This window comes from Oncorhynchus tshawytscha, linkage group LG12 (assembly GCF_018296145.1).
Source record: "Oncorhynchus tshawytscha isolate Ot180627B linkage group LG12, Otsh_v2.0, whole genome shotgun sequence".
Classification (NCBI taxonomy): Eukaryota; Metazoa; Chordata; class Actinopteri; order Salmoniformes; family Salmonidae; genus Oncorhynchus; species Oncorhynchus tshawytscha.
The window spans coordinates 74,914,124-74,936,925 of NC_056440.1; the positions used below are offsets into that span (position 1 = coordinate 74,914,124).

Sequence of the window (22,802 nt, forward strand, 5' to 3'; positions counted from 1 at the left end):
AGGGTTGGGGATCTATCTGTCTCCACCAAACCTGCTCTAAAACACATTTAGAGTGTTGGGGATCTATCTGTCTCCACCAAACCTGCTCTAAAACACATTTAGAGGTTGGGGATCTATCTGTCTCCACCAAACCTGCTCTAAAACACATTTAGAGTGTTGGGGATCTATCTGTTTAGAGTGTTGGGGATCTCTGTCACCAAACCTGCTCTAAAACACATTTAGAGTGTTGGGGATCTATCTGTCTCCACCAAACCTGCTCTAAAACACATTTAGAGGGTTGGGGATCTATCTGTCTCCACCAAACCTGCTCTAAAACACATTTAGAGTGTTGGGGATCTATCTGTCTCCACCAAACCTGCTCTAACACACATTCCGAGGGTTGGGGATCTCCACCAAACCTTCTTGCTCTAAAACACCTTTATGCTGCCTTTCAAATGGCACCCTATTCTCTACAGAGTGCACTATTTTGGACCAGAGCCACTATATAGGGAATAGGTTGATATTTGGGACACTTCCTTAAAGTGTCTGTTGCCCCCCTCCATGGCATGGCACACCCATACCCTCACCCCCATCCTGTCCACCCATCCCTCCCTGTCTCATCCAGGCTGAACTCTGTCCCCCTCCATGGCACACCCATACTCTCACCCCCATCCTGTCCATCCATCCCTCCCTGTCTCATCCAGGCTGAACTCTGTCCCCCATCCCTCCCTGTCTCATCCAGGCTGAACTCTGTCCCCCTCCATGGCACACCCATACTCTCACCCCCATCCTGTCCATCCATCCCTCCCTGTCTCATCCAGGCTGAACTCTGTCCCCCTCCATGGCACACCCATACTCTCACCCCCATCCTGTCCACCCATCCCTCCGTGTCTCATCCAGTCTGAACTCTGCCCCCCTTCATGCCAGAGAGGCTGACATAGTCTGCATCTCAAAAGGCACCCTATTCCCTTTATAGTGGACCACTTTTGATCGGAGCCCTATGGTCACTCGACAAAATGAGTGCACTATATTGGGAATAGGGTGCCATTTGGGACACTAACATATTGATGGAGTGAAGTAATGATGCGTTGGCATAGGGCCATGTTCAGGGTTGAGGTGAGAATAACTCAGACCCTGGTGTAAGTCATTCATTGATGGCAATGAGAGACTCAACATGCAAAAAAAATTGAGTTATGAGATCAAGTCAAATGCCAGAATTCCGCCCGTAATAATGTAGTGATATGGCACCCTATTCTTTACAGTGCACTACTTTTGACCAGAGCCATATGGACCCTTGTCACTCTATTCTCTATATAGTGCAATACTTTTTAACTTTTGACCATGGATCGCATGGGACTATGGTCAAAAGTAGTGCACTATATAGAGAATAGGGTGACAAGGGTCCATAGGGCTCTGGTCAAAAGTAGTGCACTATATAGAGAATAGGGTGCCATTTCAGACAAAGTTTTTATGTGCAGAATATAAGGCCCATAGTGATGCAGAGATATGGAGATGTATAGTGTTAGTGATATAGTAGAGATGTATAGTGTTGGTGATATATTGGAGATGTATGGTATTAGTGATATAATGGAAATGTATAGTGTTAGTGATATAGTAGAGATGTATAGTGTTGGTGATATATTGGAGATGTATCATGTTAGTGATATAATGGAGATGTATAGTGTTAGTGATATAGTGGAGATGTACAGTGTTAGTGATATAATGGAGATGTATCGTGTTAGTGATATAGTGGAGATGTATAGTGTTAGTGATATAGTGGAGATGTATAGTGTTAGTGATATAGTAGAGATGTATAGTGTTAGTGATATAGTAGAGATGTATAGTGTTAGTGATATAGTGGAGATGTATAGTGTTAGTGATATAGTGGAGATGTATAGTGTTAGTGATATAGTGGAGATGTACAGTGTTAGTGATATAATGGAGATGTATCGTGTTAGTGATATAATGGAGATGTATAGTGTTAGTGATATAATGGAGATGTATAGTGTTAGTGATATAGTGGAGATGTATAGTGTTCGTGATATAGTGGAGATGTATAGTGTTAGTGATATAGTGGAGATGTATAGTGATATTGATATAATGCTGTATTGATGTAGCAGCTAATGATGGTCATCTCCCTGCCTGTTACTGTTGCAGCTGGATGCTGAGGCCAGTGAACTACTGAAGGAACTGCAGAACAAACTCAACACCGTGCTGGATGAGCTCAGTGCAGTCTTTGGCTCCAGGTGTGTGTGTGGGGGGTGGTTCTGTGTGCTTGTGTGTGTGTCTGTGTTTATGTGTATCTGTGGTCTGTGTGTATCTCTGTGGTCTGTGTGTATCTGTGGTCTGTGTGTATCTGTGGTCTGTGTGGTCTGTGTGTATCTCTGTGGTCTGTGTGTATCTGTGGTCTGTGTGTATCTGTGGTCTGTGTGTATCTGTGGTCTGTGTGTGTCTGTGGTCTGTGTGTGTCTCTGTGGTCTGTGTGTGTCTGTGGTATGTGTGTGTCTGTGGTCTGTGTGTGTCTATGTGTGTGGTCTGTGTGTATCTGGTCTGTGTGTATCTGTGGTCTGTGTGTATGTGTGGTCTGTGTGTATCTCTGTGGTCTGTGTGTATCTGTGGTCTGTGTGTATCTGTGGTCTGTGTGTCTGTCTGTGGTCTGTGTGTGTGGTCTGTGGTCTGTGTGTGTCTGTGGTCTGTGTGTATCTGTGGTCTGTGTGTATCTGGTCTGTGTCTGTGTGTCTGGTCTGGTCTGTGTGTATCTGTGGTCTGTGTGTATCTGTGGTCTGTGTGTATCTGTGGTCTGTGTGTGTCTGTGGTCTGTGTGTATCTCTGGTCTGTGTGTATCTGTGGTCTGTGTATCTCTGTGGTCTGTGTGTATCTGTGGCCAGTGTGTGTGTCTGTGTGTGTCTGTGGTCTGTGTGTATCTGTGGTCTGTGTGTGTATGTGGTCTGTGTGTATCTGTGGTCTGTGTGTGTCTGTGATCTGTGTGTGTCTGTTGGCTGTGTGTGTCTGTGGTCTGTGTGTATCTGTGATCTGTGTGTGTCTGTGGTCTGTGTGTGTCTGTGATCTGTGTGTGTATGTGTTCTGTGTGTGTCTGTGGTATGTGTGTGTCTGTGGTATGTGTGTGTCTGTGTGTATCTGTGGTCTGTGTGTATCTGGTCTGTGTGTATCTGTGGTCTGTGTGTATCTGTGGTCTGTGTGTATCTGTGGTCTGTGTGTATCTGTGGTCTGTGTGTATGTGTGGTCTGTGTGTATCTCTGTGGTCTGTGTGTATCTGTGGTCTGTGTATATCTGTGGTCTGTGTGTATCTGTGGTCTGTGTGTATCTGTGGTCTGTGTGTATCTGTGGTCTGTGTGTATGTGTGGTCTGTGTGTATCTCTGTGGTCTGTGTGTATCTGTGGTCTGTGTATATCTGTGGTCTGTGTGTATCTGTGGTCTGTGTGTATCTGTGATCTGTGTGTGTCTGTGGTCTGTGTGTGTCTGTGATCTGTGTGTTTATGTGTTCTGTGTGTGTCTGTGGTATGTGTGTGTCTGTGGTCTGTGTGTGTCTGTGTGTATCTGTGGTCTGTGTGTATCTGGTCTGTGTGTATCTGTGGTCTGTGTGTATCTGTGGTCTGTGTGTATCTGTGGTCTGTGTGTATGTGTGGTCTGTGTGTATCTCTGTGGTCTGTGTGTATCTCTGTGGTCTGTGTGTATCTGTGGTCTGTGTGTGTCTGTGGTCTGTGTGTATCTGTGGTCTGCGTGTGTCTGTGGTCTGTGTGTATCTGTGGTCTGTGTGTGTCTGTGATCTGTGTGTGTCTGTTGTCTGTGTGTGTCTGTGGTCTGTGTGTATCTGTGATCTGTGTGTGTCTGTGGTCTGTGTGTGTCTGTGATCTGTGTGTTTATGTGTTCTGTGTGTGTCTGTGATATGTGTGTGTCTGTGGTCTGTGTGTGTCTGTGTGTATCTGTGGTCTGTGTGTATCTGGTCTGTGTGTATCTGTGGTCTGTGTGTATCTGTGGTCTGTGTGTATCTGTGGTCTGTGTGTATCTGTGGTCTGTGTGTATGTGTGGTCTGTGTGTATCTCTGTGGTCTGTGTGTATCTGTGGTCTGTGTATATCTGTGGTCTGTGTGTATCTGTGGTCTGTGTGTATCTGTGGTCTGTGTGTATCTGTGGTCTGTGTGTATCTGTGGTCTGTGTATATCTGTGGTCTGTGGTCTGTGTGTATCTGTGGTCTGTGTGTATCTGTGGTCTGTGTGTATCTGTGGTCTGTGTGTATCTGTGGTCTGTGTGTATCTGTGGTCTGTGTGTATCTGTGGTCTGTGGTCTGTGTGTATCTGTGGTCTGTGTGTATCTGTGGTCTGTGTGTATCTGTGGTCTGTGTGTATCTGTGGTCTGTGTGTATCTGTGGTCTGTGTGTATCTGTGGTCTGTGGTCTGTGTGTATCTGTGGTCTGTGTGTATCTGTGGTCTGTGTGTATCTGTGGTCTGTGTGTATCTGTGGTCTGTGTGTATCTGTGGTATGTGTGTATCTGTGCTAACCCTGTGTTATTTCCCTGTCCAGTTTCAAACCGGTGATTGAGGACTGTGTAAAGCAGATGAACCAGGAATTAGTCCAGATGAAGGGGAGTGCTGCAGGGAAGAGCAACGCTGCCATGGATGCTGAGACTGTCCTCAGACCACTCATGGACCTCCTGGATAAAAAGTAGGTCCCTATCGGCATATTATCAGCTGGCTTACCGGTTAGTATCCAGTAGCGTATCCATGTATCTCCTGGATAAATAGTAGGTTTCTGTTTACACCCTTAAGTTAACATTGAGGTAACCAGTTAGGCAAGAAGTGAGAGGGTTGGGTTAGTAAACGTTAGTTGAGAGGTTAGTAAACCCTCATGCAACTCCTGGATAAAAAGTAAGTCTTTGTTTTCACTGAGGATTCATATTGTAAGACTCGGTATGTGTCTGAATGCATGTGGCCGTTTTCCTAGAGGAGCTTTGAGTTAGTTAACCAGTTAACCTAGAGGTTGGAGCTTTGAGTTAGTTAACCAGTTGTCCTAGAGGCTGGAGCTTTGAGTTAGTTAACCAGTTATCCTAGATCTGGAGCTTTGAGTTAGTTAACCAGTTATCCTAGATCTGGAGCTTTGAGTTAGTTAACCAGTTATCCTAGAGGTTGGAGCTTTGAGTAAGTTAAACAGTTATCCTAGATCTGGAGCTTTGAGTAAGTTAACCAGTTATCCTAGATCTGGAGCTTTGAGTTAGTTAACCAGTTATCCTAGATCTGGAGCTTTGAGTTAGTTAACCAGTTATCCTAGATCTGGAGCTTTGAGTTAGTTAACCAGTTATCCTAGATCTGGAGCTTTGAGTTAGTTAACCAGTTATCCTAGATCTGGAGCTTTGAGTTAGTTAACCAGTTATCCTAGATCTGGAGCTTTGAGTTAGTTAACCAGTTATCCTAGATCTGGAGCTTTGAGTTAGTTAACCAGTTATCCTAGATCTGGAGCTTTGAGTTGATTAACCAGTTATCCTAGAGGTTGGAGCTTTGAGTTAGTTAAGCAGTTATCCTAGAGGTTGGAGCTTTGAGTTAGTTAACCAGTTATCCTAGAGGCTGGAGCTTTGAGTTAGTTAACCAGTTATCCTAGAGGTTGGAGCTTTGAGTTAGTTAACCAGTTATCCTAGAGGCTGGAGCTTTGAGTTAGTTAACCAGTTATCCTAGAGGCTGGAGCTTTGAGTTAGTTAACCAGTTATCCTAGAGGTTGGAGCTTTGAGTTAGTTAACCAGTTATCCTAGAGGTTGGAGGTTTGAGTTAGTTAACCAGTTATCCTAGAGGCTGGAGCTTTGAGTTAGTTAACCAGTTATCCTAGAGGTTGGAGCTTTGAGTTAGTTAACCAGTTATCCTAGAGGTTGGAGCTTTGAGTTAGTTAACCAGTTATCCTAGAGGCTGGAGCTTTGAGTTAGTTAACCAGTTATCCTAGAGGTTGGAGCTTTGAGTTAGTTAACCAGTTATCCTAGAGGCTGGAGCTTTGAGTTAGTTAACCAGTTATCCTAGATCTGGGGCTTTGAGTTAGTTATTCAGGCACAGGCCTATGTGACGACGCAGATCACATACAGTAGCCATGGTCACAGCCAGTGGGGGGGGGTATTATTATAAAAAATTACTACATATATCATTATTATATATATCACTAGTTTGTTGGTGCACTAACAGTGATGGTAAAATATATATATATATATAAATCGTTTATTAATTGAGATTGATCAGGGGGTGCACACTTGATCTTGCACGCCCAACTAGAAGAGGAGAGCGAGGCTACTTAACTTGATGCAGCATATTCTGAGTGTGTAAATAATGCAACAGAGATGTGCTTTAAATACAGTAGGCTAATAAAGCATAGAAAGCAGAAAGACAACCGTTTCCAAATAATCTGGGGACAACAAAAACATTTGAACCCCAAAATTGTCTGATCTGGCCGCTGCTCCCAGCCGCAGCAAGATAAATGTCCACCGCCTAGCAGTAGTCTCTGTCAGGACCCGATCTCTGATCTCTGCAGCCCTCTAGTTAGAGCCTTGGGTTAGGTAACCAACTTGCCTACTACAGGGTCCCCCAACTCTCGGCCTATTGGCCCCTCAATTTTTCTGAGCAAAATAATAAGAATAACATTAATTTTAATAATTGTGGAAATCTGTTCCAAAGTATTACCTCACATAATAGAGATACAGGTAACTGCCAAACTAAAGGAAACACAAACATAAAGTGTCTTAACAGGGTGTTGGGTCACCATGAGCCAGAACAACTTCAATGCACCTTACATAGATTCATAAAGTGTCTTAATAGGGTGTTGGGTCACCACGAGCCAGAACAACTTCAATGCACCTTACATAGATTCATAAAGTGTCTTAATAGGGTGTTGGGTCACCACGAGCCAGAACAACTTCAATGCACCTTACATAGATTCATAAAGTGTCTTAATAGGGTGTTGGGCCACCACGAGCCAGAACAACTTCAATGCACCTTGCATAGATTCATAAAGTGTCTTAATAGGGTGTTGGGTCACCACGAGCCAGAACAACTTCAATGCACCTTGCATAGATTCATAAAGTGTCTTAATAGGGTGTTGGGTCACCACGAGCCAGAACAACTTCAATGCACCTTACATAGATTCATAAAGTGTCTTAATAGGGTGTTGGGTCACCACGAGCCAGAACAACTTCAATGCACCTTGCATAGATTCATAAAGTGTCATAACCTGTTGGGTTGGGTGTTGGGTCACCACGAGCCAGAACAACTTCAATGCACCTTGCATAGATTCATAAAGTGTCTTAATAGGGTGTTGGGTCACCATGAGCCAGAACAACTTCAATGCACCTTGCATAGATTCATAAAGTGTCTTAACAGGGTGTTGGGTCACCACGAGCCAGAACAACTTCAATGCACCTTGCATAGATTCATAAAGTGTCTTAACAGGGTGTTGGGTCACCACGAGCCAGAACAACTTCAATGCACCTTGCATAGATTCATAAAGTGTCTTAACAGGGTGTTGGGCCACCATGAGCCAGAACAACTTCAATGCACCTTGCATAGATTCATAAAGTGTCTTAACAGGGTGTTGGGCCACCATGAGCCAGAACAACTTCAATGCACCTTGCATAGATTCATAAAGTGTCTTAATAGGGTGTTGGGTCACCACGAGCCAGAACAACTTCAATGCACCTTGCATAGATTCATAAAGTGTCTTAATAGGGTGTTGGGTCACCACGAGCCAGAACAACTTCAATGCACCTTGCATAGATTCATAAAGTGTCATAACCTGTTGGGTTGGGTGTTGGGTCACCACGAGCCAGAACAACTTCAATGCACCTTGCATAGATTCATAAAGTGTCTTAATAGGGTGTTGGGTCACCATGAGCCAGAACAACTTCAATGCACCTTACATAGATTCATAAAGTGTCTTAATAGGGTGTTGGGTCACCACGAGCCAGAACAACTTCAATGCACCTTACATAGATTCATAAAGTGTCTTAATAGGGTGTTGGGTCACCACGAGCCAGAACAACTTCAATGCACCTTGCATAGATTCATAAAGTGTCTTAACAGGGTGTTGGGCCACCATGAGCCAGAACAACTTCAATGCACCTTGCATAGATTCATAAAGTGTCTTAATAGGGTGTTGGGTCACCACGAGCCAGAACAACTTCAATGCACCTTGCATAGATTCATAAAGTGTCTTAATAGGGTGTTGGGTCACCATGAGCCAGAACAACTTCAATGCACCTTACATAGATTCATAAAGTGTCTTAATAGGGTGTTGGGTCACCACGAGCCAGAACAACTTCAATGCACCTTGCATAGATTCATAAAGTGTCTTAACCTGTTGGGTGGGTGTTGGGTCACCACGAGCCAGAACAACTTCAATGCACCTTGCATAGATTCATAAAGTGTCTTAACAGGGTGTTGGGTCACCACGAGCCAGAACAACTTCAATGCACCTTGCATAGATTCATAAAGTGTCTTAACAGGGTGTTGGGTCACCACGAGCCAGAACAACTTCAATGCACCTTGCATAGATTCATAAAGTGTCTTAACAGGGTGTTGGGCCACCATGAGCCAGAACAACTTCAATGCACCTTGCATAGATTCATAAAGTGTCATAACCTGTTGGGTTGGGTGTTGGGTCACCACGAGCCAGAACAACTTCAATGCACCTTGCATAGATTCATAAAGTGTCTTAATAGGGTGTTGGGTCACCACGAGCCAGAACAACTTCAATGCACCTTGCATAGATTCATAAAGTGTCTTAATAGGGTGTTGGGCCACCATGAGCCAGAACAACTTCAATGCACCTTGCATAGATTCATAAAGTGTCATAACCTGTTGGGTTGGGTGTTGGGTCACCACGAGCCAGAACAACTTCAATGCACCTTGCATAGATTCATAAAGTGTCTTAATAGGGTGTTGGGTCACCACGAGCCAGAACAACTTCAATGCACCTTGCATAGATTCATAAAGTGTCTTAATAGGGTGTTGGGTCACCACGAGCCAGAACAACTTCAATGCACCTTGCATAGATTCATAATGTGTCATAACCTGTTGGGTTGGGTGTTGGGTCACCACGAGCCAGAACAACTTCAATGCACCTTGCATAGATTCATAAAGTGTCATAACCTGTTGGGTTGGGTGTTGGGTCACCACGAGCCAGAACAACTTCAATGCACCTTGCATAGATTCATAAAGTGTCTTAACAGGGTGTTGGGTCACCACAAGCCAGAACAACTTCAATGCACCTTGCATAGATTCATAGTGTCCAGAACTCTATTGGAGGAATACGATACCATTCTTCCACAACAAATTCCATAATTTTGTGTTTTGTTGATGGTGATGGATAACGCTGTCTCAGGTGCTGCTCCAGAATCTCTCATTAGTGTTCAATTGGGTTAAGATCTGGTGACTGAGAAAGCCATGGCATCTGGTTTACATCGTTTTCATGCACATCAAACCATTCAGTGACCACTTTTGTCCTTTGGATGGGGTCATTATCATATTTTGGGGGCATAGCCATGGTAACCAAAATAATGGCCAGCCAATAATTTTTATACATGACCCTAAGCATGATGAAATGTTAATAGCTTAATTAACTCAGGAACCAAACCTATGTGGAAGCACCTGCTTTCAATATACTTTGTATCCCTCATTTATTAAAGTGTTTCCATTATTTTGGCAGTTAGCTGTATATGTGATTGTATACAAATGTAAGCAAGGTTTGATATTATTATGTTTTAGTTAAATATTGTATCTGTTTTGGCTTCTCGCAGCCAATTTGCAGTCTACAAATGATTTGTAATAATGTTCCGGCCCCCTGACCATCAATTCAAGAGTCTAGTTGATCATCCCAGTCCTAGTAGGTCTAGAGTAGGTCCATGCTGTGGAAAGGCAGGATGATATGGCTCTTTTCCACATCATAATGAGTCAGTCTGGAGGTGTTATGGATACACTAGATTCAATATCAATATGATGTTACCACTCCCCCTGCGGTAGAGGAGCACATACACAAAAATCACAAACACACACAAACTGACACACACACACACGAGCGCAATGAAAAACATGTATTTGTTTTTATATGTGTGTATGTGCATCTGCGTGTGTCATTTGTGTCTCTGTATTTAGTTAGGGCTTGTGTTTCTCAGTATATTTAGGTGTGTGTGAGTGCGTGCGAGCCTTTGTGTGTTTGTTATTGTTGTAGGTGTTTCTCTACTTCAGAGTGGCAACATCCATATTGGTATTCAATCCAGTATTCAACAGGAAGCTGTATGTATTCCAACATTATCTTGTAGGCTATCTTCTCTACTCTGACATCCATCGCATAAGCTGTGTGATTCTCTCTCAGACACTCACGGCAACATCGAGGCCAATGGGGTATTACAGTAGAATCCTCTTAATAATATGCAAAACGAAATCCTCAACCAAGGTTTTCCGTTCACTGAGATTATCACGTGAAGCTGACGCATTTATTCCACATATCATGGCTTTTTGAACTTCACCCTTGATTGTGTTTGATCCAGTTGTCTTCCCATAGGCCCTGTGACGTATGTGGCTTGTGACGTCTGTAACGTTGTTAAAGGGACATTTCATTCATAAATGAAAGTTTCTCAAATGTTTTCAGACCTCTAAAGTAATCTGATTTCTAGATGAAAACACATCCCATGACATCCGTTGTGTAAATCCAGCCTTACGCCTTCATCACAAATACATTGCAAAGATAAGCACGGTCTAATTCCCTGTTTTTCCTGGTTTACTCTATTTTTATCTTTGGGCTGGAGGCATATAGCTGAATCTACACAACAGATGTCGTGGGATGGGGTTTCATCTTGACATTAGACTACTATAGAGGTCTCAAAACATCTCAAAAATGTTGATTTGAAAGTCTAATGATTGTGTTTCTGCTGTGGTTTTACATCTGACTTAGACTGTTGGTTCTGCTCTGTCTCTGTCTCTATCTTTGTCTCTATCTCTATCTCTGTCTCTGTCTCTGTCTCTGTCTCTGTCTCTCTCTGCTCTGTCTCTCTCTGCTCTTTCTCTCTGCTCTGTCTCTCTCTGCTCTGTCTCTCTCTGCTCTGTCTCTGCTCTGCTCTGCTCTGCTCTGCTCTGCTCTGTCTCTCTCTGCTCTGTCTCTCTCTGCTCTGTCTCTCTCTGCTCTGTCTCTCTGCTCTGTCTCTGCTCTGCTCTGCTTTGCAGTTTGATTTTATTTGCAAAGATCTGTGAGAAGACGGTGTTGAAACGAGTCCTGAAGGAACTGTGGAAGATCGTCATCATCACCATTGAGAGAACGATAGTCTTACCACCTCTCAATGACCAGAATGTAAGATGTTATGTTATACACACCAAACACACACACACCAAACACACATTCATCACCATTGAGAGAAAGATAGTCTTACCACCTCTCAATGACAAGAATGTAAGATGTTATGTTATACACACCAAACACACACACACACCAAACACACATTCAACACCATTGAGAGAAAGATAGTCTTACCACCTCTCAATGACCAGAATGTAAGATGTTATGTTATACACACCAAACACACACACACCAAACACACATTCATCACCATTGAGAGAAAGATAGTCTTACCACATCTCAATGACAAGAATGTAAGATGTTATGTTATACACACCAAACACACACACACAAACACACATTCAACACCATTGAGAGAACGATAGTCTTACCACCTCTCAATGACCAGAATGTAAGATGTTATGTTATACACACCAAACACACACACACCAAACACACATTCAACACCATTGAGAGAAAGATAGTCTTACCACCTCTCAATGACCAGAATGTAAGATGTTATGTTATACACACCAAACACACACACACCAAACACACATTCAACACCATTGAGAGAAAGATAGTCTTACCACCTCTCAATGACCAGAATGTAAGATGTTATGTTATACACACCAAACACACACACACCAAACACACATTCAACACCATTGAGAGAAAGATAGTCTTACCACATCTCAATGACCAGAATGTAAGATGTTATGTTATATAAACAAAACACACACACACACACACACACACACACAACACCACAGAGAGACAGATAGTCCTCACACCTCTCAATGACCAGAATGTCATATATGTTATATAAACAAAACACACACACACACAACACCACAGAATGTCCTCATAATGACCAGAATGTCATATATGTTATATAAACAAAACACACACACACACAACACCACAGAGAGGCAGATAGTCCTCACACCTCTCAATGACCACTGTAAGTCATGAAACTATTCTAACCATGATGGGAGACCCTCTTACACTGGAGCAGAAGTAGGTAGCTGTGGTTCTGTAGAGCTACAGGTACTGAAGTGTTTACTTGCCCTCAGCAGGAACCAAATGAGATAATTGGCCAATATCAGAGCTGGGCTCAATTCTACCTACTATCTGGTCTCCCAGGACTGAAACAAAAAACTACAGTCCAGTATCTGCAACATTCCATGACCGAGGTTGCCTACCTCTGGCTGGAATATCCTCTAGTCTGTAAATGTGCACACACCGACACACTCCCACACACAAATATGTACAAAACACAAATGCACCATAGAGGATATTTACAAAGTTCGGACAAGATGGCGTCTCCTTCTCTCTTTATGTGTCAGTCATGCAGGAAATGTTAGTGAAGCCTGGATAGATGAATGAAAAGGCAAGCCTGCTTTTCCAACAGGCAACACTGACAAGGCTGACAACACCCAGAAGGGATGTTCTCAAACACACACACATACACACACACACACACACACACACACAGTCTTGTATAACTAACCTTGTGGGGAGACACAATTCTGTCCTGATCAAAATTATATTTTCCCTAACCCCTAACCACAACCCTAACCTTTACCTCAAAATCTAACCTTAACCCTAACCCTAAACTTAATTCTAACACTAATTCTAACCTTAACCCTAAACCCCTAGAAATACATACACACACATCAAAAACAATATCCTTTACTGTACCACCTTCGTGCTTCCTTTCACATTATATTCAGCATGAAAGTGCTTCAAAGGTGTATGTATATATAGGGTACAACCCTGTCTGTCTTTTCTCCTCACAGCAAGGAGCCCAGATGATTTTCAGTGCTGCCAAGGACCTGGGACAGCTATCCAAACTCAAGGTAGGTCTGGGGCACACCGTGAGTGTGTGTGTGTGTGTGTGTGAGTGAGTGAGTGAGTGAGTGAGTGAGTGAGTGAGTGAGTGAGTGAGTGAGTGAGTGAGTGAGTGAGTGAGTGAGTGAGTGAGTGAGTGAGTGAGTGAGTGATAAAAACAGAGTTTAATAGGCAGTTCTGGGTTTTTGCAATCTCTAGTCCGTCGGAGCACAGCTACAGTAAACACACACATGCACACACACTGTTGTGATTATCAAAAGTTGGACTCCCACACAGTACACAACGTACATCCTCCAGAGCAGTAGATCTGTGTTAGTTGGTTAGTTCTCATAGTGATTACATCCAGATTGAGGTCATCTCTGCTAAAACAGCCCACACATACCCTAGTCATGCAACTTCACTTCATGCTATAAACCCATGACTAAACTGGCCAAGTCTTCATCATAGTACGTAATCGTGGTTGCTTTCCAATCCGTCTGTAACACAGATGAACTGTTTTTAATGAAGTCCCTGTATCTCTGCTCCTAAATTAAAAGATCTTCCCACAGTCACACTCTTTGATCACAGTCACTAGTCTCATTTCATGTTCCAAGAAGCACAGCAGAAAGATAGGGAGACAGTATTGTGTCTGTGATGTGCCATGGTTGAGCAGCTATTTGCAAGCAACTGTACTGTCGCTGTCTGTACTGTTTTGCTGTATTCTCCTGCTGAATCAAATGATCAGATCTCACAATGTGTTTACCATCTCAGGAACCACATTAATAATACACAGTAAAGGGGTTGCCATGAATTTGACAGTAATTTACAGGCAGCTCGGTGGCGAGTAAAATGATGTATTTTACATATTACAGTACGCCTCAAAATGTGTTAATAAGTAAGGAACAACTATACCATGCACCCACTAGTGGTCAAAATGTTTTTAGCACTCCAAAGATATGGTACTGTATTCTGGGTGGAATTACAATACCATTTGAAATACAGCGTGTGTGTGTGTGTGTGTGTGTGTGTGTGTGTGTGTGTGTGTGTGTGTGTGTGTGTGTGTGTGTGTGTGTGTGTGTGTGTGTGTGTGTGTGTGTGTCCTCTCCAAGAGGAATGTTATGGAAACACGTTTTGATGAATCTATCTCTTTCTATTCTCTCCGCTCTAGGACCATGTGATCAGAGAGGAAGCCCGTAGCCTGACACCAAGACAGTGTGCAGCCATGGACCTTGTCCTTCCCACCATCAAGGTAATGGAGAGCCCTCGCTCTATCTATCCCTCTCTCCCCCCCTCCATCTGTCTCTCCCTCCATCCATCTAACCCACCATCCCTCTCTCTTTCCATCCATCCCTCCCTTCCTCCATCCCTTTCAGCCTCCATCCATCTCTCCCATCCCTCCATCAATTCCTCTCTCAATCCATCCATGCCTCCTCCATAGCTCCCTCCCTTTCACCTTCCATCCCTACCATTCCTTTCTCCCTCTAACCATCGATGCCTTTCTCTAATGTTGTGCAAAGAGAGATGGACAGGGTTTTAACAGGGTAGTAGTGTTGTAAAGAGAGTTTACCTAAAGGATCATTGTAGAGTGGTGACTGTTTTAACAGGGTAGTAGGGTTGTAAAGAGAGTTTACCTAAAGGATCATTGTAGAGTGGTGACTGTTTTAACAGGGTAGTAGGGTTGTAAAGAGAGTTTACCTAAAGGATCATTGTAGAGTGGTGACTGTTTTAACAGGGTAGTAGGGTTGTAAAGAGAGTTTACCTAAAGGATCATTGTAGAGTGGTGACTGTTTTAACAGGGTAGTAGGGTTGTAATGAGAGTTTACCTAAAGGATCATTGTAGAGTGGTGACTGTTTTAACAGGGTAGTAGGGTTGTAATGAGAGTTTACCTAAAGGATCATTGTAGAGTGGTGACTGTTTTAACAGGGTAGTAGGGTTGTAAAGGATCATTTAAGAGGGGTAGTAGGGTTGGTGGATCAAAGAGGAGTCGATGCTGTTTTAACAGGGTCAGCTCTAGTAGGGTTGTAAGGTATTTAAGAGGAGTAGTGGTGCAAAGAGGAGTCGATGCAGTCAGCTCTTGGAGTTGGTGTTGTATGGACTAGCTCTTGGAGTTGGTGTTGTGTGGACTAGCTCTTGGAGTTGGTGTTGTGTGGACTAGCTCTTGGAGTTGGTGTTGTGTTGGATATGTCTTTGATGGTTTCTCTGCCGTTCTTCCCTCATCAACACCTACGGTATCTTCAGAGTGAATCTGGGTTGTGCCTATTCTGCCGAGGCAGCAGAGCTACAGAGCTTAGTCACAAATGACACTGTATACCCTATGTAGGACACTACTTTTGATCAGAAGTTGTTTGCTATAGGTAATAGGATGACATTTGGAACACAGAGCTACAGCGCTTAGGATCATTTACTCTGAGCAGCTTTGGCTCATTGACTCACCCACTGTTTTCAGACTGTATCCGATATTCCATAATGCATCAGTGACTGGATTATATCTGAACATGACTTTCTTCTTCCAGAGCCAATGGAGGATGACCTATGAACTCATGAACTCCAGTGAGGTGGAGAGTGTGTGGGGGGTGGAGTGTGTGTATGTGGCAGGGCTTTAAGCAATTATCCTCTGTCTTAATGCAACAGTACAGAGTACATTTTTATTAGGCCTACTGCTGCCAGCCTGGATGAGCATACATAGTTATTACCTCTCCCACACAGTCTTCCACACAGTCTGGTCTGAAGATGTGAAAAGTACATTAACTCTGTACGTGTTCTATCTGGTCTGAGTGTACCCGAGTTTTATTGGTAACCTCACTCCTCAGATTGAAATGCCTTGAATTGCTAGCTTTTTCAGTGGTGTAGCTGGCTAAGGTGTTGTTGAGTGTTTTCAAGACAGAGGACCTGAGATCAAATAGCAGACTTTAGGAGGGAGGAAGATGTATTGTTATACAAGCAGTTTGACAGCTGTTACATAAGCAAACATGCTTATTATCTCTCCCACACAGTCTCCTATACAGTCAGTCTGGTCAGAAGACTTAAAGGTACATGAACATGTATGTTTTCAATCTGATCTGAGGAACCAACAGTAAAATTAATATGGTGAATGAAGGCTTACCCAAGTAAACTTCAGCCCAGCTTTAACAAAAAGGGTAACCAGGTGCTCAACTGGGGGGACAATTCTAAAAAAGTATTCCTACCTCCAGGACACTTCAACAGGTGACTATCCCAGAAAAGAAAAAGGAACTGTCTGTCTGCATATATTTTGAATTTTACCTTTATTTAACCTGGCAAGTCAGTTAAAAACAAATTCTTCTTTTACAATGACGGTCTACCCAGACAAAACCCTCCCCTAATAACCCGGACAACGCTGGGACAATTGTACGCCGCCCTATGGGACTCCCGATCACGGCCGGTTGTGATACAGCCCGGGATCGAACCAGGGTCTGTAGTGACACGTTTAGCACTGAGATGCAGTGCCTACGACCGCTGCGCCACTCTGGAGTCTTTTCACATACATATACAGCATCTTTGTTTTACGGGACAGACAAGCAGGCTAAATATACTGACTATGTCTGTTCTCCTTCTGGTCTGAAGACTGAAGACAGTGAATAAAGTGGCTCTGACTTTCCTTCTTTCTTTTTTCCTTTCTCTTTCTCTCTTTTCCGTAGCAATATTTCCACGCCGGAGGAAACGGTCTGAAGAAGACGTTCCTTGAGAAGAGCCCTGACCTCAAGTCCCTCAAATACGCTCTGAGCCTTTACACACAGCCTACTGATGCCTTGATCAAGAAGTATATATGCACCCAAACCTCTCAAGGTAAGGACACTGAGCTAGTAGATATGCACCCAAACCTCTCAAGATAAGAACACTTAGCTAGTATATATGCACCCAGACCTCTCAAGGTAAGAACACTGAGCTAGTAGATATGCACCCAAACCTCTCAAGGTAAGAACACTGAGCTAGTAGATATGCACCCAGACCTCTCAAGGTAAGAACACTGAGCTAGTAGATATGCACCCAGACCTCTCAAGATAAGAACACTTAGCTAGTATATATGCACCCAGACCTCTCAAGGTAAGAACACTGAGCTAGTAGATATGCACCCAAACCTCTCAAGGTAAGAACACTGAGCTAGTAGATATGCACCCAAACCTCTCAAGATAGGAACACTTAGCTAGTATATATGCACCCAAACCTCTCAAGGTAAGGACACTGAGGTAGTAGATATGCACCCAAACCTTTCAATGTAAACACTGAGCTAGTAGATATGCAACCAAACATCTCACGATAAGGACACTGAGCTAGTAGATATGCACCCAAACCTTTCAATGTAAACACTGAGCTAGTAGATATGCAACCAAACATCTCACGATAAGGACACTGAGCTAGTAGATATGCAACCAAACCTCTCAAAATAAGGACACTGAGATAGTAGATATGCATCCAAAGCTCTCAAGATAAGGACACTGAGCTAGTAGATATGCATCCCAAACCTCTCAAGATAAGGACACTGGGCTAGTAGATATCCATCCAAACCTGTCAACGTAAGGACACTGAACTAGTAGATTTGCAACCAAAGCTCTCAAGTTAAGGACACTTCCACTAGTATATGCACCCTAAGGTCAATTAGGTCAATTCCATTTCAGTCAATTCAGGAGGAAATTCCAATTCCATTCTTTCTCATAGAGAAGCATTGATGGAAATTGGAATTAGAATTTCAGTTAACTTCCTAACCCTGCTCACAGGAGGCTGGTTAGGGGAGGACGGCTCCAATTGATGACTGGAATGGGATGAAGGGAATTGTATCATGTGTTTGATGAGCTGGATACCACTCCATTTATTCCATTACAGCCATTACTATGAGCCCATCCTCCCCAATTAAGGTGCCACCAACCTCCTGTGACCCTGTGATAGTTATCCTTGCTTCTCTTACAGTGGGCTGCAGTGTTTTTCCATGTCAGCTTGGTTTCTCTTCAGTTTACCGTGTGAGATGGTTATTGCAGTAATTGCATTTGTCATCTACTGCCTCCTTCAATCCCTTTCTCTTTCTATTTTACTCTTGCTTCTCTCTCTCTTTCTCACTCACTCTATTTTGTTCTCTCTCTCTCTGTCACTCTCTCTCTCTCTTTCTCACTCAATCTCTCTCTTTCTCACTCAATCTCTCTCTGTGGCTCTCTCTCTCTGTGGCTCTCTCTCTGTGGCTCTCTCTCTGTGGCTCTTTCTCTCTGTCGCTCTCTCTCTCTGTCGCTCTCTTTCTCTGTCGCTCTCTCTCTCTGTCGCTCTCTCTCTGTCGCTCTCTCTCTCTGTGGCTCTCTCTCTGTGGCTCTCTCTCTGTGGCTCTTTCTCTCTGTGGCTCTCTCTCTCTGTCGCTCTCTCTCTCTCTCTCTGTCGCTCTCTCTCTCTCTCTGTCGCTCTCTCTCTCTCTCTGTCGCTCTCTCTCTGTGGCTCTTTCTCTCTGTCGCTCTCTCTCTCTGTCGCTCTCTTTCTCTGTCGCTCTCTCTCTCTGTCGCTCTCTCTCTGTCGCTCTCTCTCTCTCTCTGTCGCTCTCTCTGTCCCAGTTCCATGCTGTGTTTTACGGTGTCTCTGTGGAAGTGTAGGTTTTCTGTTTTCTTAATTAACAGAGTAGAGCTACCTGATGGTCTATCTAGGGCAGTGGTTCCCAAACCTTTTATAGTCCCGTACCCCTTCAAACATTCAACATCCAGCTGCGTACCCCCTCTAGCACCAGGGTCAGCACACTCTCAAATGTTGTTTTTTGCCATCATTGTAAGCCTGCCACAAACATACATTACAATACATTTATTAAAAATAAATGTTTACATACACTTAGGGTGGAATAGGTTTTTCAACCACTCCACAAATTTCTTGTTAACCATCGTTTTGGCAAGTCGGTTAGGACATCTACTTAATGCATGACACAAGTAATTTTTCCAACAATTGTTTACAGGCAGATTATTTCACTTATAATTCACTGTATCACAATTCCAGTGGGTCAGAAGTTTACATACAGTAAGTTGACTGTGCCTTTAAACAGTTTGGAAAATTCCAGAAATTATGTTATGGCTTTAGAAGCTTCTGATAGGCTAATTGACATCATTTGAGTCAATTGGAGGTGTACCTGTGGATGTATTTCAAGGTCTACCTTCAAACTCAGTGCCTCTTTGCTTAACATCATGGGAAAATGATGGAAACCAGCCAAGACCTCAGAAATAAAATTGTAGACCTCCACAAGTCTGGTTCATCCTTGGGTGCAATTTCCAAATGCCTGAAGGTACCCCGTTCATCTGTACAAACAATAGTACACAAGTATAAACACCATGGGACGACACAGCTGTCATACAGCTCAGGAAGGAGACGCATTCTGTCTCCTAGAGTTTAATGTACTTTGGTGCGAGGAGTGCAAATCAATCCCAGAACAACAGCAAAGGACCTTGTGAAGAAGCTGGAGGGAACAGGTACAAAAGGATCTATATCCACAGTAAAACGAGTCCTATATTGACATAACCTGAAAGGCCGCTCAGCAAGGAAGAAGCCACTGTTCCAAAACTGCCATAAAAAAGCCAGACTACGGTTTGCAACTGCACATGGGGACAATGATCATACTTTTCGTACAAAATCGTACAAAAATAGAACTGTTTGGCCATAATGACCATCGTTATGTTTGGAGGATAAAGGGGGAGGCTTGCAAGCCGAAGAACACCATCCCAACTGTGAAGCACTGGGATAGCAGCATCATGTTGTGGGGGTGCTTAGCTGCAGGAGGGACTGGTGCACTTCACAAAATAGATGGCTTCATGAGGAAGGAACATTATGTGGATATATTGAAGCAACATCTCAAGGCATCAGTCATGAAGTTAAAGCTTGGTCACAAATGGGTCTTCCAAATGGACATTGACCCCTAGCATACTTCCAAAGTTGTGGCAAAATGGCTTAAGGACAACAAAGTCAAGGTATTGGAGTGGCCATCACAAAGCCCTGACCTCAATCCTATAGAAAATTTGTGGGCAGAACTGAAAAAGCATTTTTGAGCAAGGAGGCCTACAAACCTGACTCTGTTACACTAGCTTTGTCAAGAGGAATGGGCCATAATTCACCCAACTTATTGTGGGAAGCTTGTGGAAGGCTACCCAAATTGTTTGACCCAAGTTAAACCATTTTAAGCCAATGCTACCAAATACTAATTGAGTGTATGTACACTTCTGACCCACTGGGAATGTGATGAAAGAAATAAAGGCTGAAATAAATCATTATCTCTACTATTATTCAGACATTTCACGTTCTTAAAATAAAGTGGTGATCCTAACTGACCTAAGACAGGACATTTTTATTAGGATTAAATGTCAGGATTTGTGAAAAACTGAGTTTAAATGTATTTGGCTAAGGTGTATATAAACTTCTGACTTCAATTGTATATACAGTACAAAATCCATGTGTACGTGTCTGCATATTGCGTATGCTATCGTGTGTGTGTATCCATTGGATGTGCTTGTGGAAGCAGAGCAACTTGTGTCGTCGACAGGTGCAGGTGTAGTACTGCTGGTAGTAGCAGTACTACTAGTAGAACTGGTATGTGTCTCTATGGACGCGGGTCTTACTTTTCTTACTGTTTTTAACCATTAGGCAATTTTCTATCCAACGGAATGAGCAGCAACTACATTTGGCTACATACGGACCGGTACTGGAATTCTCGCATTTGACTAGGCTACCTGTATTTGACTAGGCTACCTGTATTTGACTCGGCTACCTGTATTTGACTCGGCTACCTGTATTTGACCAGGCTACCTGTATTTGACTAGGCTACCTGTATTTGACTAGGCTACCTGTATTTGACTAGGCTACCTGTATTTGACTAGGCTACCTGTATTTGACTCGGCTACCTGTATTTGACTAGGCTACCTGTAATTGACTAGGCTACCTGTATTTGACCAGGCTACCTGTATTTGACTAGGCTACCTGTATTTGACTAGATTACCTGTATTTGACTAGGCTACCTGTATTTGACTAGGCTACCTGTATTTGACCAGGCTACCTGTATTTGACTAGGCTACCTGTATTTGACTAGGCTACCTGTATTTGACTATGCTACCTGTATTTGACTAGGCTACCTGTATTTGACTCGGCTACCTGTATTTGACTAGGCTACCTGTATTTGACTAGGCTACCTGTATTTGACCATTCTACCTGTATTTGACTAGGCTACCTGTATTTGACTAGGCTACCTGTATTTGACTAGGCTACCTGTATTTGACTCGGCTACCTGTATTTGACTCGGCTACCTGTATTTGACTAGGCTACCTGTATTTGACTCGGCTACCTGTATTTGACCAGGCTACCTGTATTTGACTAGGCTACCTGTATTTGACTAGGCTACCTGTATTTGACTAGGCTACCTGTATTTGACTCGGCTACCTGTATTTGACTAGGCTACCTGTATTTGACTAGGCTACCTGTATTTGACTAGGCTACCTGTATTTGACTAGGCTACCTGTATTTGACTAGGATACCTGTATTTGACTAGGCTACCTGTATTTGACCAGGCTACCTGTATTTGACTAGGCTACCTGTATTTGACTAGGCTACCTGTATTTGACTATGCTACCTGTATTTGACTAGGCTACCTGTATTTGACTCGGCTACCTGTATTTGACTAGGCTACCTGTATTTGACTAGGCTACCTGTATTTGACCAGGCTACCTGTATTTGACTAGAATACCTGTATTTGACTAGGCTACCTGTATTTGACTAGGCTACCTGTATTTGACTCGGCTACCTGTATTTGACTAGGCTACCTGTATTTGACTAGGCTACCTGTATTTGACCAGGCTACCTGTATTTGACTAGGCTACCTGTATTTGACTAGGCTACCTGTATTTGACTAGGCTACCTGTATTTGACTAGGCTACCTGTATTTGACCAGGCTACCTGTATTTGACTAGGCTACCTGTATTTGACTAGGCTACCTGTATTTGACTATGCTACCTGTATTTGACCAGTCTACCTGTATTTGACTAGGCTACCTGTATTTGACTAGGCTACCTGTATTTGACTAGGCTACCTGTATTTGACCAGGCTACCTGTATTTGACTAGGCTACCTGTATTTGACTAGGCTACCTGTATTTGACTCGGCTACCTGTATTTGACTAGGCTACCTGTATTTGACTCGGCTACCTGTATTTGACTAGGCTACCTGTATTTGACTTGACTAGGCTACCTGTATTTGACTAGGCTACCTGTATTTGACTCGGCTACCTGTATTTGACTAGGCTACCTGTATTTGACTAGGCTACCTGTATTTGACCAGGCTACCTGTATTTGACTAGGCTACCTGTGTTTGACTAGGCTACCTGTATTTGACTAGGCTACCTGTTTTTGACTAGGCTACCTGTATTTGACTAGGCTACCTGTATTTGACTATGCTACCTGTATTTGACCAGGCTACCTGTATTTGACTAGGCTACCTGTATTTGACTAGGCTACCTGTATTTGACTAGGCTACCTGTATTTGACTAGGCTACCTGTATTTGACTAGGCTACCTGTATTTGACTCGGCTACCTGTATTTGACTAGGCTACCTGTATTTGACTAGGCTACCTGTATTTGACCAGGCTACCTGTATTTGACTAGGCTACCTGTGTTTGACTAGGCTACCTGTATTTGACTAGGCTACCTGTTTTTGACTAGGCTACCT

General features: G+C 43.2%; 1 protein-coding gene across 1 annotated transcript in view; it reads left to right on the plus strand.

Moving 5' to 3' along the window:
* Positions 1-22,802, plus strand: part of LOC112264241 (protein unc-13 homolog C-like) — a 235,001-nt gene that overhangs the window by 168,854 nt on the left and 43,345 nt on the right. The window contains exons 24-29 of the mRNA XM_042331063.1: positions 2,137-2,225; positions 4,521-4,661; positions 11,183-11,306; positions 13,094-13,153; positions 14,293-14,373; positions 16,782-16,929. Of these exons, the coding sequence (XP_042186997.1) occupies positions 2,137-2,225; positions 4,521-4,661; positions 11,183-11,306; positions 13,094-13,153; positions 14,293-14,373; positions 16,782-16,929 (643 nt within the window). The remainder of the gene's footprint in view (positions 1-2,136; positions 2,226-4,520; positions 4,662-11,182; positions 11,307-13,093; positions 13,154-14,292; positions 14,374-16,781; positions 16,930-22,802) is intronic.